This window comes from Manis pentadactyla, chromosome 7 (assembly GCF_030020395.1).
Source record: "Manis pentadactyla isolate mManPen7 chromosome 7, mManPen7.hap1, whole genome shotgun sequence".
NCBI lineage: Eukaryota > Metazoa > Chordata > Mammalia > Pholidota > Manidae > Manis > Manis pentadactyla.
In genome coordinates, this window is record NC_080025.1 from 143,377,326 (window position 1) to 143,390,497 (window position 13,172).

Below are 13,172 nucleotides of genomic sequence, written 5' to 3' on the forward strand. Positions count from 1 at the left end.
GGAGGGAAGGAAGAGCACAGGCCAGGCCCCGCAGGGTCTTGAACATCAAAGGGGAGGCTTTGAGGGCGGGCTGCACCTAAAACCAGCCGGCCCGCATGAAGCCTCACCCTCAGCTCCAGTGCTCGCCCCCGGGGTGCTTCCCCCACCGCTAGGCCTCCAGCCTCCTGGCCTTTCCGCAGGCGGCCTGCTAGCAGCTGGGCTCAGGCGGGCAGGGAGGGAGGGAGGGAGTGCCAGGGCGCCAGGGCAGAGAACCCAGCTCAGAGAGCAGTTTTATTAGCTCGGGGGTAATGGGGCCGTCCTCCCTGTGTACTGGGACAGGAGGGCTGTCTTGTACTGGTCACCTCCCACAGCTGTCCAGGAAGCCGACTGAATCTAGACAAAAAGGAAATAACTCAGGTTTGGGAGAGAGGGTGGCTGCTCTGCTCTTGCTCCCCAGCGCTCTCCCCAGGCTCTGCCTCTCTGCGCTCCCTGCTCCAGTGCTGGCCCAGCCCGCCCCTCCCGCCCGGCTCACCAGCCCGGCCTCAGCTGCGGGGCAGGGCCTTGACGAAGGCAAACTGTCCCGGGAAGTAGTAGCTGTGGGGGTCCTCGCCAGTCCGCTCCACTCGGCCGCACTGTGCCTCCTGGCGCTCCTCAAGCTCCTGCAGCGCCAGCAGCCGCTCAGCCCTCCACTGCGCCCACCGCCACCCCCCAGCCCAGAGCCCCTCCTCCCCTCCCTCTGTCCCCCCTCACCTGCCCCGCCCTCCCCCTCCTGCCCTCCTCATCCTCTTAGCTCCTCTGTCCTTGCCTCTGCCACCAGCCTCCCACAGGTCCAGCTTAATCCTCGCTAGCCGCCTCCCCAGCCTCCGCGCTTCCTGCTCTGCTCACTCTCACCTGTTGAACCTGCGTCTGTATGGGGCAGTGGACCATCCGGCCCAGGACTTTATTCTCAGAGTCCAGCTTGATGCAGGCCAGGCATTTCCGCTTCCTCTGTGGAGGGGTACATAGGGAGGGGAAGGAAGAAAGGGGTGAGGGGAGGCATGTGGCCCCCCAAGGGTAGAAGCCAGGGCTGCCTGCCACGGGATCGTTTCTCCTGGCGAGCCCTGGAGCTGAGGGCTGAGAGGTCATGCGGGCCAGCTGGTTTCAGGTGCAGCCCACCCTCAACCTGGGAAATTCCAGAGGTCAAACCATCCCATGAAAAAGTGCAGTTTTCAAACTCTGGCACTTGTGTGTGTAGGCGGGGCTCCTCCCGAGATGGGCTGTCCCCACTGACTTCCACCCCGGCTACTCTGCTGTCATCAGTTGTATCTGCGTGCACTTTCTTGTAATATTTGATTTGAACACAGGGGTCCTGGTATAAAAGTCTGGAAAACTACTGACATAATCTAGTCCCTCCCTTAAGTGGAGGGATCTGAGTCCTTCAAAAATACTAGAGTCACAGGGCTGGTGCTTGGAGAGCCCAGACTAGAACCCAGATCCTCCATGCCCCAGCCCAGGGATCTCCCTCATAGCAGCTGTTTTGCCCCCAAAGTGGTCGATTATAGTGAAGCCCTGTTATGAATCAGCCAGGGCTGGACCATCACCACTCAAAAACTCACAGAACACAGGGAATTCACCAGGCCTGGGGTGGGGGCCAGACAAACCCCATACCATGGACTGCTTCCACCAGTGACCTGAAGCCTGAGAGAGGAACTCAGACAGAAGCAGGACTCTCTCTGAAGGACACGTGTCCTCAGAGTAGCCCAGCCCTCCACCGTCCTGCCTGGACAGGCCCCAGCCCACCCGTAACCGTCACAGCCAGGCCCAGACTGAGCCACCTCGGCTTCCGGGAAGGCTGCTCCAACCTCAGGGCTTCCCGCCTCAGAATCTCCTACGAAAGCGCAATTACATACACTTGCACCATGTTCCCCATCTCTCTCACACACAAACACATGCGGACATAACATGTCTTCACTCACCCCGTTGGGCTTAACTTTGCACTCAGCTTTCTTCCAGTCTTTCTTCCGGCAGCTTGTCTGCTGGAGCTTAAATTCAAGCCTCACAAAGGTCCCCGCAGGGAAGGGCTGCCAACAGACAGAGCAAGGCCAGCAGCCAGCTGAGCCGGCAGAGCAATTCCTGGATGTGACCTGTCCCTCCTCCCTGCAGCGAAGCAGCTTATCCAAGTAGGCGGCTGGGGTGGTGGCCTTTCTCTGGGGAGCTCGGTGCTCATGGAACCCCAGCACCTTTGTACCTGCTTCCTAGGAACACAGTGGACTCTTGGGATGCAGCCCTGACCCCCTCCCCTTTGGGAACACGCCACTAACCGTTTCCATGGCGCTGTCCACACCGATCTCCCGGAAAGCCCACTGCACTGGAGGGTGTTTGTGGAATTCCTCCAGGGCCACCTGCAGGCCCCGGTGCTGGGTGGCTGTGAGCTCGGCCCTGCTCAGGCCCACCGTGCTCAGCCACAGGGCTAGCGGGATCAGCAGCTGCCACATGGCTTCACCACAGTCACCTTGGCCCTGCGAAGGGTGTGTGTGCAATCCTCAGCTCCTCATGCCAGCCAGCAGCCACCAAAGGCCGGGCCCTTGGCTCAGGGGCATGGCTGACAAAGCCCTGGGCAAAGGTGGAGAGACGGGATGTGGCCCTTTGCCGAGAATTCCACCGGTATTCCCCTGGCCCCTCTGCCCCTCCCCACCCTGTCCCCCACTGACGCCTGGGTCCTGCTCAGCCTGGGTCTGGCCCTGTCCTACGGACACTTCTGTCCTCCGGCCCAGAGCCTGGGAAGCCTCCTGTTGCCCGCTCCTGCCTTCCCTCCTTCTCTGGCCCATTCTCTCTGCCCGCTGCCCCGGGGCCTCCCCCGCCCCGCCTCCCTCCCAGCCTGGGAACAGCCCCCGGGCCCCCTGCCCCCGCCCGCCCCCCTCCCAGCCTGGGAACAGCCCCCGGGCCCCATGCCCCCCCCCCCGCCCCCCTCCAGCCTGGGAACAGAGCCCCCGGGCCCCCTGCGCCACCCCCGCCCCCCGCCTCCCTCCCAGCCTGGGAACAGCCCCCGGGCCCCCTGCACCCCCCCGCCCCCCTCCCAGCCTGGGAACAGACCCCGGGCCCCCTGCCCCCCCCCCGCCCCCCTCCAGCCTGGGAACAGAGCCCCCGGGCCCCCTGCCCCCCCCGCCCCCCTCCCAGCCTGGGAACAGAGCCCCCGGGCCCCCTGCCCCCCCCGCCCCCCTCCCAGCCTGGGAACAGAGCCCCCGGGCCCCCTGCTCCCCCCCGCCCCCCTCCCAGCCTGGGAACAGAGCCCCCGGGCCCCCTGCTCCCCCCCGCCCCCCTCCCAGCCTGGGAACAGAGCCCCCGGGCCCCCTGCCCCCCCCGCCCCCCTCCCAGCCTGGGAACAGAGCCCCCGGGCCCCCTGCTCCCCCCCGCCCCCCTCCCAGCCTGGGAACAGAGCCCCCGGGCCCCCTGCCCCCCCCGCCCCCCTCCCAGCCTGGGAACAGAGCCCCCGGGCCCCCTGCCCCCCCCGCCCCCCTCCCAGCCTGGGAACAGAGCCCCCGGGCCCCCTGCCCCCCCCCGCCCCCCTCCCAGCCTGGGAACAGAGCCCCCGGGCCCCCTGCCCCCCCCCCGCCCCCCTCCCAGCCTGGGAACAGAGCCCCCGGGCCCCCTGCTCCCCCCCGCCCCCCTCCCAGCCTGGGAACAGAGCCCCCGGGCCCCCTGCTCCCCCCCGCCTCCCTCCCAGCCTGGGAACAGAGCCCCCGGGCCCCCTGCCCCCTGCCCCCCCCCTCCCAGCCTGAGAACAGCCCCCGGGCCCCCTGCCCCCCCCCCGCCCCCAGGCGAACCCGGGGAGGCCGAGGGGCAGGCCCCGAGGGAGGCGGGCCGCGAGCTGAGTATTTTGGGGGGGACGTGAACACGTGGGAGGGGCCCAGAGCAGGGTGGGGACCGGAGGATGCTCCACCCTCCCAGCTCTGGGGCTGCTCGCGGTCACTGGCCCGACCCCTGACCCCAGAAACCGGGGTCTCGCCTCCGCCCCACTGTGACTCCCCAGGCAGGCAGACCCTCCCGCCCTTCCTTTTCTTCTGGGGCCTCCCCACCGCCCCTCTCCCGGCCCTTCTGATCCTGTCCCCCGCTCTCTGGCCGGAGTGGCCCGAGGGGTGCACCCTGCCGCTGTCTCCTCACCTCCTTTCCCGCACCCGTGGTCCGACACCCCCCGCCGCTGCCTCTGGGCCAGGCCGGCGGCCTCCGCCCGGCCCTCCCGCGGCTCGGCCCCCATCTCCTCCCACTCCCACCCCCCGGGCTCCCCCTGCTCCCAGCGCCACCCTAGGCTCCTCCCCAAGGCCCTTAGGACCGACCTCCCGGGCAGCAGGCCCTCCCCGGCCCCCTCCCCGGGCCAAGCGGCCCAAGCGCTCAGCGGTCCGGGGGTTCGGGCCCGGCCTCTTCTCGGTGTGGACCGCCCTGCCCCCCACCCCGCCTCCGGGCAGAACTGTCTTTCGATTAGGCCCCTCCTGCTGACCGGTCCACAGCATCTCCAGACGCTCGTTTCAGGAAATCTCAGAAATACAGACATCCTCAAGCCAGATGAGACCTTGAGGAGTCACTGGGTCCTTCCCCCTGTCTCCCAAGCCCTAAAGCCACACTGAGAAGGCAGGTGTCCCCTTTAGAGATGACTCTGGTGCCCCACAACATCTATCGCCAGCCAACATGCCAGTCTTGATCCTGCATGTGCCATCCTTGGTGGTGATAGGCTCAGGGGTCTCCTGCGGGGTATTGGGAGCCTTCAGGTATGGCAGAACGGTGGCATTTGCAAGCCCAGTGCGGGGTCAGGGAAGACAGTGCTCAGTTCAACCCCTGCACGTCCTGAGCAACACGAACAAGCTCTGGGATTTTGTGTCAGTGACGAGAATACCGTGTCTCCAGGTCCAGAGGGCCTCATTTAACTTCCCAAAGCCCTGGGACTTCTGCTTCCTTCTTTGCAAGGTGGGGACCAGACGCCCTACTCTAAGGAGTCATTCTGAAGGATAAATGAGGAAATATATGAAAGCAACACATGGCCCAGAGTTTGGCACAAGTTTTCTCCCCTTCCCTATCCACTGCCGCCGGGCTTCTCAGCAGGGAGCTGAGGGCTTCCTTTGCAATGCGCTGTGGGGGCTTGGCTTCCGTTTAGCCAGTTCTGGCGCCTGGAATCCCACCATCACATTTCATGCCCAACTGTGAGTTACTATCATTAAACAGAGATGGGATCTTGTGCTCCAAGAGCTTTAGATAGGGTTAGAGAGACAACAAGCGCACACACAACATCTCCCAGCCTAGGACTCCGTGCTGGGGGGCCCCCTGGGAAAGGGTGGCCAGAGAAAACTTCCAGGACAAGGTGGAACTTGAGCTGAGGAAAGCAGGGAAGTCATCCTGCCTCTGGCAGGGGCTGGAGGGAGGTGTTGGGGGGTGGGAGGCGGGGCTGGTGGGTGTTGAATCAGGCCTGGGTGAGGGGGGCTGGGAGCAGGATGCTGGCAGCTGGCAGCTGGCAAGGAAGGAGAGCAGAGCTATGTACAAATATGGTGTAGGTCATGCAGCCAGACAGGATTCCCTTTGGGTGAAGGGAGTGTGAGGTGGGCACCTCAGGTGGGCAGTCCTACTGCAGGCAGTCACAGGTGGGCATGTGTTGGGGCCATTAGTGCACATTCATGAGTTCAGCTGCAGGGGACGTGTCCCAGCCCAGGCAACAGCAATTAGCTCACTGATGATGGGTAACGATCTTCCTGGGCACGGCGGTCAAAAGCACAGCTTCACATATCCAAGGTGCTCCAAGCCTACTTCAAAGTCTTCCAGTAACTGAACTGAGTCCCAAAACCATTTTGCTTTAAATTTTCATAACCACCTGGACAAAACTAGTTTATGTTTTTCAGAAGAACCAATTTGCAAAAGCATATCAGTTTCCAAACTACACCTGTCCAAGTTAAGGAAGCTCATTAACTCTTGTGTCAACTCAGTAAAATTAACATAAATTCCAAGTCAACTCTAAATTCCTCAATTTCAACATGGTAGTCTTCAATTTTTTTCTTGTAAATTTCTTGTCTACTGCAATTAAAATCCTTCACGTATTGATTCATGTGAGAGAAAGTATGTAAAATCCTAATAGTTGATCACTTTTAGTGAAAGATTAAATCTGAAATTCTTCTATTTGTTTGACCCAGTCACTGATGAGCTTTGCTTTCTTCAGAGCCTCATATTTACCATGATCATCGGTACTGTGAAAAGGTACACTGGTATTTTTAATCTCTGATTATCGAATATTCGGTTAGAATTATCTTTAAGAAAATCTTGGAGTTAACAGTACAGTAAATCTTAGTGAAGCTCTTCCATGACTCAACCAATGAAGACTGGCAAAGAAAAGATCATTAAATCCATTGTTTTCTGTTTCTTTCAACAGTCCCATAAATGGGCAATGTTTCATAGCACTTGCACTTGAATACTGAACAATTTTAACAGCTGTGTGCATGAGTTGCATAGTCTGTTCAGAAAAGTGAGCACAGATATTTTCAATTTGCATCATATTGTAGAATGAAGCAATATGGGAAACATTAGTCTTTTGTTTAAAAATTCCAGTACCTGAGTCACACTAGCCACATGTCAAATACTCATTATGAACAATGTGTATCTATATATGTTCATAAAGGCATGAGATATTTCTAGAAGGAAAAATAAGGAACTTGTAACAGTGGTTGCCTCTGAGGAGAGGGACTGTGTAGCTGAGAAGGGGAGAGAAGGAAATGGTATGTATACCCTTTGCACTTTTAAAATTTCATACGATGAGTATGAAATTTTAATTCTTCTATTAAAATATAAAAATGATTTTTAAAACTTTTAAAATCACAAAACAAATAGCATTTTTGAAAGCTCCCTCTGGCGGTTGTGCAGAGTGGATGAGAGGGGACAAGTCTAGGTGCAGGTCGACCTCGTAGGAGGACAGGTGCAGTTGTCCAGGTGGAAGGCATGTGGCTGGGACAGAAACAGGGCCAGTGAAGCTAGAGAAGAGGAGCCACATCAGAAATACCTAGAAGGAAACAGGCTTGGTGATAGATCAAATGGGGGCTCAACGGAGAGGGGCATCAGGAGCGAATTCCAGGTGTCTTCCCGAGGAGTTATTGCAAAGAATTTCAAGTCTCAGAATTCACACGTTTCTTTTCAAAACCTGGGAAACTCTCTGAATTATGCCTTTGCACAGTTCCTGTCCTGCAGGCTCCTCTGAAATTGTGATTAGATGTACATTACACCTTCTCCCCCTGGCTTCCTCATCTCTCAGCCCCTTTGATACTTTCCATGTTTTATCTCTTTATTTCTCCTGCTGCATCCTGGTTAAATTCTTCATAGTTATTTACCAGGTTCACTAATTTCTGCCTCAGTTAGGTGTGACCTGCTTTGAACCATGCTTTAAAATTTTCATTCCATTTAAGCAGTTCTAGACTTTATGTTTGCTTCTTTTTCACATCCTCCTCTTCCTTTTTTGACGTTCTTTTGTAAGTCATACCACTGATGGTCTATTTTATGTAAAGGTATTACACTATTTTCAGTAGGAAATACTAAATTTTGAAGTCTTTGCTTTTTTTCTCTGCCAGGTCTCACTAATGATGTCCTTTTTATCTATTTTCATTTTTACCATTTTAGCCATTTTTACATGCATAGTTCAATAGCATAAGTACATTCACATTGTTGTGCAAGTATGTTCTGGATATTAATCCCTTGTCAGAGATATGATTTCCAAATACTTTCTCCCATTCTGTGGGTTGCTTTTTCACTCTGTTCATAGTGTCATTTGGTGCACAAATGTCTGTCCATCTCCAGAACTTTTGCATCTTCCCCAAATGAAACTCTGTTCCCATTAAACACACTCCTCATTTTCCTCTCTCTCTCTGGTCCCGGTTCTACTTTCCGTCTCTAAGAATTTGACTGTCCTAGGTAATGCATATAAGTGGAATCATACAACATTTATTCTGTTGTGTCTGGCTTATTTCACTTGATGTAATGTCTTCAAGTCCATCATGTTATAGCACGTGTCAGAATCTCCTTCCTTTTTAAGACTAAATGATATTCCATTGTATGTTTATAGCACATTTTATTCATCCATTCTAACGACGATAGATTTTGGGTTGTTTCCGTCTTCTGGCTACTGTGAACAATGCCACTATGAACATTGGTGTACAACTATCTGAGTCTCTACTTTTACTTCTTTGGGTATATATCCAGAAGTGGAATTGCTGGATCATATGGTAATTCTATGGTTAAGATTTTGCGAAACTGCCATACTGTTTTCCATACTGGCTGCCCCATTTTACATTCTCACTAGCACTGCGCAAGGGTTTTAGTTCTCTAAATCCTCGCTAACACTTGGTATTTTCTGTTTGCCTGTTTGTTTTGGGATCATAGTCAACCTGATAGGTGTGAGGTGGTAACTCATTGCAGTTTTGATTTGCATTCCCCTGATGATTAGTAATGTTGAGCATCTTTTCATGTTCGTATTGGCCATTTGTTTATCTTCTTTGGAGAAATGACTACCCAAGTCCTTTGACCATTTTTTAATTTGCTTGTTTGTTGTTGAATGCTAGGAGTTATTTATATGTTCTGGATATTAATCCTTTGTCAGATATATGGTTTCCAAATACCTTCTTCCATTCTGTGGGCTGCATTTTCACTCTGTTCGTAGCATCCTTTGATGCTTAAAAGTTTTTTATTTTGATGAAGCCCAGTTTATTTATTGCTCTTGCTGCCTGAGCTTTTGGGGTCATAGTCAAGAAGTCATTGCCAAACCCAGTATCATGAAGCTTTCCCCCTATGGTTTCTTCCAAGAGTTGTATAGTTTTAGCTCTTATGTTTAGGTCTTTGATCCATTTTGAGTTAATTTTTGTTTGTGATGTTAGGTAAGGGACCAACTTCATTCTGTTGCATGTGGATATCCTGTTTACACAGCATCATTTGTTGAAAAGACCGTCCTTTCCCACTGAAGAGTCTTGGCACCTCTGTCAAAAGTCATTTGACCACATAGGTGAAGATTTATTTCTGGGCTCTCTATTTTTTTTCATTATTGTGTATGTCTGTATGTGAGTACCACACTGTTGTGATTACTGAGCTTTTAGTCAGTTTTGAAAACAGGGAGTGTGAGTCCTCCAGCTATGTGTTACTATTTCAAGATTGTTTTGGTTATTCAAGGTCCTTTGAGATTCCATACTAATTTCTGTTTCTGAAAAATGTGTCATTGGGATTTTGATAGAGACTACATTGAATCTGTAGATCACTTTGGGCAGTACTGACATCTTAACAATCTTAAGTCTTCCAATCCATGAACATGGGATGTATTTCCATTTATTTATGTCTTCTTTAATTACCTTTAACAATGTTTTATAGCTTTCATTGTACAAGTCTTTCACCTCCACGGCTAATTCCCAAGTATTTTATTATTTTTGATGCTATTGTAAGTGGAATTGCTTTTGTAATTTTCCTTTCAGATTGTTCACTGTTAGTGTATAGAAATGCAAATGACTTTTGTGTGCTAACTTCATATCCTGCTACTTTGCTGAATTCAATTGTTAATTCTGACAGGCTTTTTTGTGTGGAATCTTTAGGGATTTCTACATTTAAGGTCATATCATTTAAAAACAGTGATAATTTTTCTTCTACTTTTCCAATTTGGATACCTTTTATTTCTCCTGCTCGCCTAGATGCTGTAATTAGAACTTCCAGTACTGTGTTGAGTAGAAGTGATAAAAACAGACCTCCTTGCCTTGTTTCTGATCATAGTGGAAAAAGCTTTTAGGTTTTTGCCATTGAGTATGATGTTACCTGTGAGTTTGTCATATATGGCTTTTATTATGTTGAGATAGTTTCCTTCTATTTATTCCCAGTCTGTTGAGTGATTTTACCATGAAAAGATAATGAATTTTTCAAATTCTTTTTGTGGATCAATTGAGATGGTCATGTAGCTTTTTCTTTCATTCTACTAATGTGGTTTATTACACTTACTCATTTTCATATGTCAAACCATCCTTGCATTCCAAGAATAAATCTTACATGGTCATTGTGTATAATCCTTTTAATATGCTGCTGAGTTCTGTTTGCTGATATTTTATTGAGGTTTTTTTTTTTGAAATCAATGTTCATAAGGGATACTGATCTATAGTTTTCTTGTGTCTTTGGCTCCTGTATCAGGGTAATGCTAGCTTCCCAGAATGAGTTAGAAAGGGTTCCCTATGCTCCAATATTTTGGAAAAGTTTGAGGAGGATTTGTATTTGTTCTTTAAGATGTTTGGTAGGAGTAAATTCAAAAGTTTAGGGAGAGGATTAAAGATGGCTACATGACAGGTGAGACAGAGGCCTCCTCCTAAAATCACATATAATATGAAAACATAATTGATACAACTAATCCTGAAAGAGCAACAGGAAAGAAGGTTGCAGCAGACTGCATACACCTGGAGAAAAGAACAGATCTCATGGAACAGGGTAATGTACCAAAGCCTTGATCCAGCGGAACCCAAGCCCTTCCCCCACCCCAGCTCACCGGTGGGAGGAATAAAAACGGAGTGGGGAGGGAGTGGAGGCCTGGGACTGCTGAACACCTTGCTCTGGAGATCTGCTCTGAGAACACAAACATACACTGCATGATCCTCTGGTGATTAGTGGTGTTGGAAAGCTAAGACAGGCAGAATACCTGGAAAGACTGAGATTCCAGCTGCTGTGGAAAACAGGGATCCATATCCAGCTGCTCTGCTACAAAAGAAAGGTGGGCAGTCTGAGAGACTTCCTAAAAGTGAGAGGGCTGCTAAAGGGGCAAGGCCTGCACAGAGCTTGCTGCTCAGGAGAAAGGACAGGTAGGCAAAATTGTCCAGGTGCACTCTGCCCAGCAGGTTGGGAACTTTCAGGAGCTTCAGGTGCTCCATCCCCATGGCTGGATATGCAGCTCCGAGGCCTCACACTGTGACATGCAGCCTGCTGTGCCTTCCTCCTGACCAGCCTTCCCCTGGCTTACAAACTAACAGCCCCTGCCCTGGCATCAGGCCAGCCAGAGGGAAGCCCCACCTACAGCAACTACAATTACAAAGCATAGAGGCTTACACCTGTGTGTTCAGCCCACTGTTTCTGGCAGTGGAGACAGGCATAGCGGCCAGGAAGCAGGAAACAGCTCTTTCCTCTCCCCAGGCACCAACACTGCTCCCCTGTGAACCCCCAAAATGCTCCAGGGGCTGAGCAGCTCAAGAGAGTAGAGCTTCTGGGCAATGGAGGGAACCACATACAAATATGAAACATCAAAGGAACCTGATTCAAAGCAAAATCATAAAAACACCAGAAAAAGAGTCAAATGAAACTGATCTCATTAATCTTCCTGAAAGAGATTTCAAAATAAAAATCATAAACATGCTCATGGAGGTACAGAAAAATATTCAAGGGCTCAAGAACAAATTCTGGTTGGAGATCCAATCATTAAGGAATACAATGGAGGGTTTTAAAAGCATATTAGATAAGGTGGAGGAGACAATAAATTAAATAGAAATTAGAGAAGAAGAATACAAAGAAGCTGAGGCACAGACAGAAAAAAGGATCTCTAAGAATGAAAGAATATTGAGAGAATTGTGTGTCCAATCCAAACAGAACAATATCCATATTTTGGGGTACCAGAAGAAGAGAGAGAAAAGGGGATAGAAAGTGTCTTCAAGGAGGTAATTCCTGAAAACTTCCCCAATCTGGGGAAAGAGATAGTCTCTCAGGCTATGGAGGTGCACAGATCTCCCAACACAAGGTACCCAAAGAAGACAACACCAAGACATATAATAATTAAAATGTCAAAGATCAAGGATAAGGACAGACTATTAAAAGCAGCCAGAGAGAGAAATCAGATCACATACAAAGGAAAGCCCATCATGCTAACATCAGACTTCTCAGCAGAAACTTTACAGGCCAGAAGGGAGGGGCATGATGTATTTAATGCCATGAAGCAGAAGGGCCTCGAACCAAGAATACTCTACCCAGAAAGATTACCATTCAAATTTGAAGGAGGGATTAAACAATTTCCAGATAAGCAAAAGCTGAGAGAATTTATCTCCCACAAACCATCTCTACAGTGTATTTTGGAGGCAGTGCTACAGAAGGAAGTGTTCCTAAGGCTAAATAGTTGTCACCAGGGTTAATAAAACCATAGTAAAGAAAGTAAAACAATTAATTACTAAGCAAATGCAAAATTAAATCAACTACCCCCAAAGTCAGCCAAGAGATAGACAAAGAGTACAGAATATGATACCTAATATATAAAGAATGGAGAAGGAAGAAAAAGGAGGAGAACAAAAAAAGAACCTTTAGATTTTGTTTGTAATACCATACTATGTGAGTTAAGTTAGACTCTTAGACAGTGAGGAAGTTAGCCTTGAACCTTTGGTAACCACGAATCTGAAGCCTGCAATGGCAATAAGTACATACCTGTTGATAATCACCTTAAATGTAAATGGACTGAATGCACCAATCAAAAGACATAGAGCCACTGAATGGATAAAAAAATAAGACTCTTCTATATGCTGCCTACAAGAGACCCACTTCAAACCTAAAGACATACACAGACTAAAAGTGAAGGGATGGAAAAAGATATTTCATGCAACTAATAGGGAGAAAAAAAGCAGGAGTTGTGGTACTTGTATCAGACAAAATAGACTTCAAAATAAAGAAAGTCACAAGAGACAAAGAAGGAAATTAAATAATGATAAAGGGGTCACTCCAACAAGAAGATATAACTATTATAAATATCTATGCACCCAACACAGGATCACCTCCATATGTGTAACAAATCCTAACAGAATTAAAAGGGGAAATAGAATGCAATGCATTCGTTCTAGGAGACTTCAACACTCCACTCACTCCAAAGGACAGATCAACCAGACAGAAAATAAGTAAGGACACAGAGGCACTGAACAACACATTAGAACAGATGGACCTAACAGGCATCCACAGAACTCTATACCCAAAAACAACAGAATACACATTCTTCTCAAGTGCACATGGAACACTTTCAAGAATAGATCATATACTAGGCCACAAAAAGAGCATCAGTAAATTCAAAAAGATTGAAATTGTACCAACCAGCTTCTCAGACCACAAAGGTATGAAACTAGAAATAAATTACACAAAGAAAATGGAAAAATCCCACAAACACATGGAGGTGTCACAACATGCTCCTAAATAACCAATGGATCAATAACCAAATA

At 50.0% G+C, this 13,172-nt stretch overlaps 2 protein-coding genes across 5 annotated transcripts in view; one reads left to right on the forward strand and one right to left on the reverse strand.

The window, feature by feature from the left end:
* Positions 1–13,172, forward strand: part of REPIN1 (replication initiator 1) — a 44,032-nt gene that overhangs the window by 11,744 nt on the left and 19,116 nt on the right. The gene's annotated exons all lie outside the window — the stretch shown is intronic.
* On the reverse strand, positions 258–4,361 carry RARRES2 (retinoic acid receptor responder 2). 4 transcript variants are annotated; one of them, XM_057504905.1, is made up of 6 exons: positions 4,293–4,361; positions 2,280–2,477; positions 1,935–2,039; positions 871–966; positions 512–638; positions 258–372 (listed from the first exon to the last, which is right to left on the reverse strand). In XM_057504905.1, exons 2-5 carry the CDS (start codon positions 2,451–2,453, stop codon positions 522–524), a joined length of 492 nt encoding a protein of 163 aa, XP_057360888.1. In that variant the 5' UTR covers positions 2,454–2,477; positions 4,293–4,361; the 3' UTR covers positions 258–372; positions 512–521. The 4 variants fall into 4 exon arrangements, with proteins under 4 accessions (XP_057360888.1, XP_036755354.1, XP_036755357.1 ...); XM_036899459.2 differs by lacking the exon at positions 4,293–4,361 and adding an exon at positions 4,120–4,245; XM_036899462.2 differs by lacking the exon at positions 4,293–4,361 and adding an exon at positions 4,120–4,212 and having other exon boundaries at positions 2,280–2,571.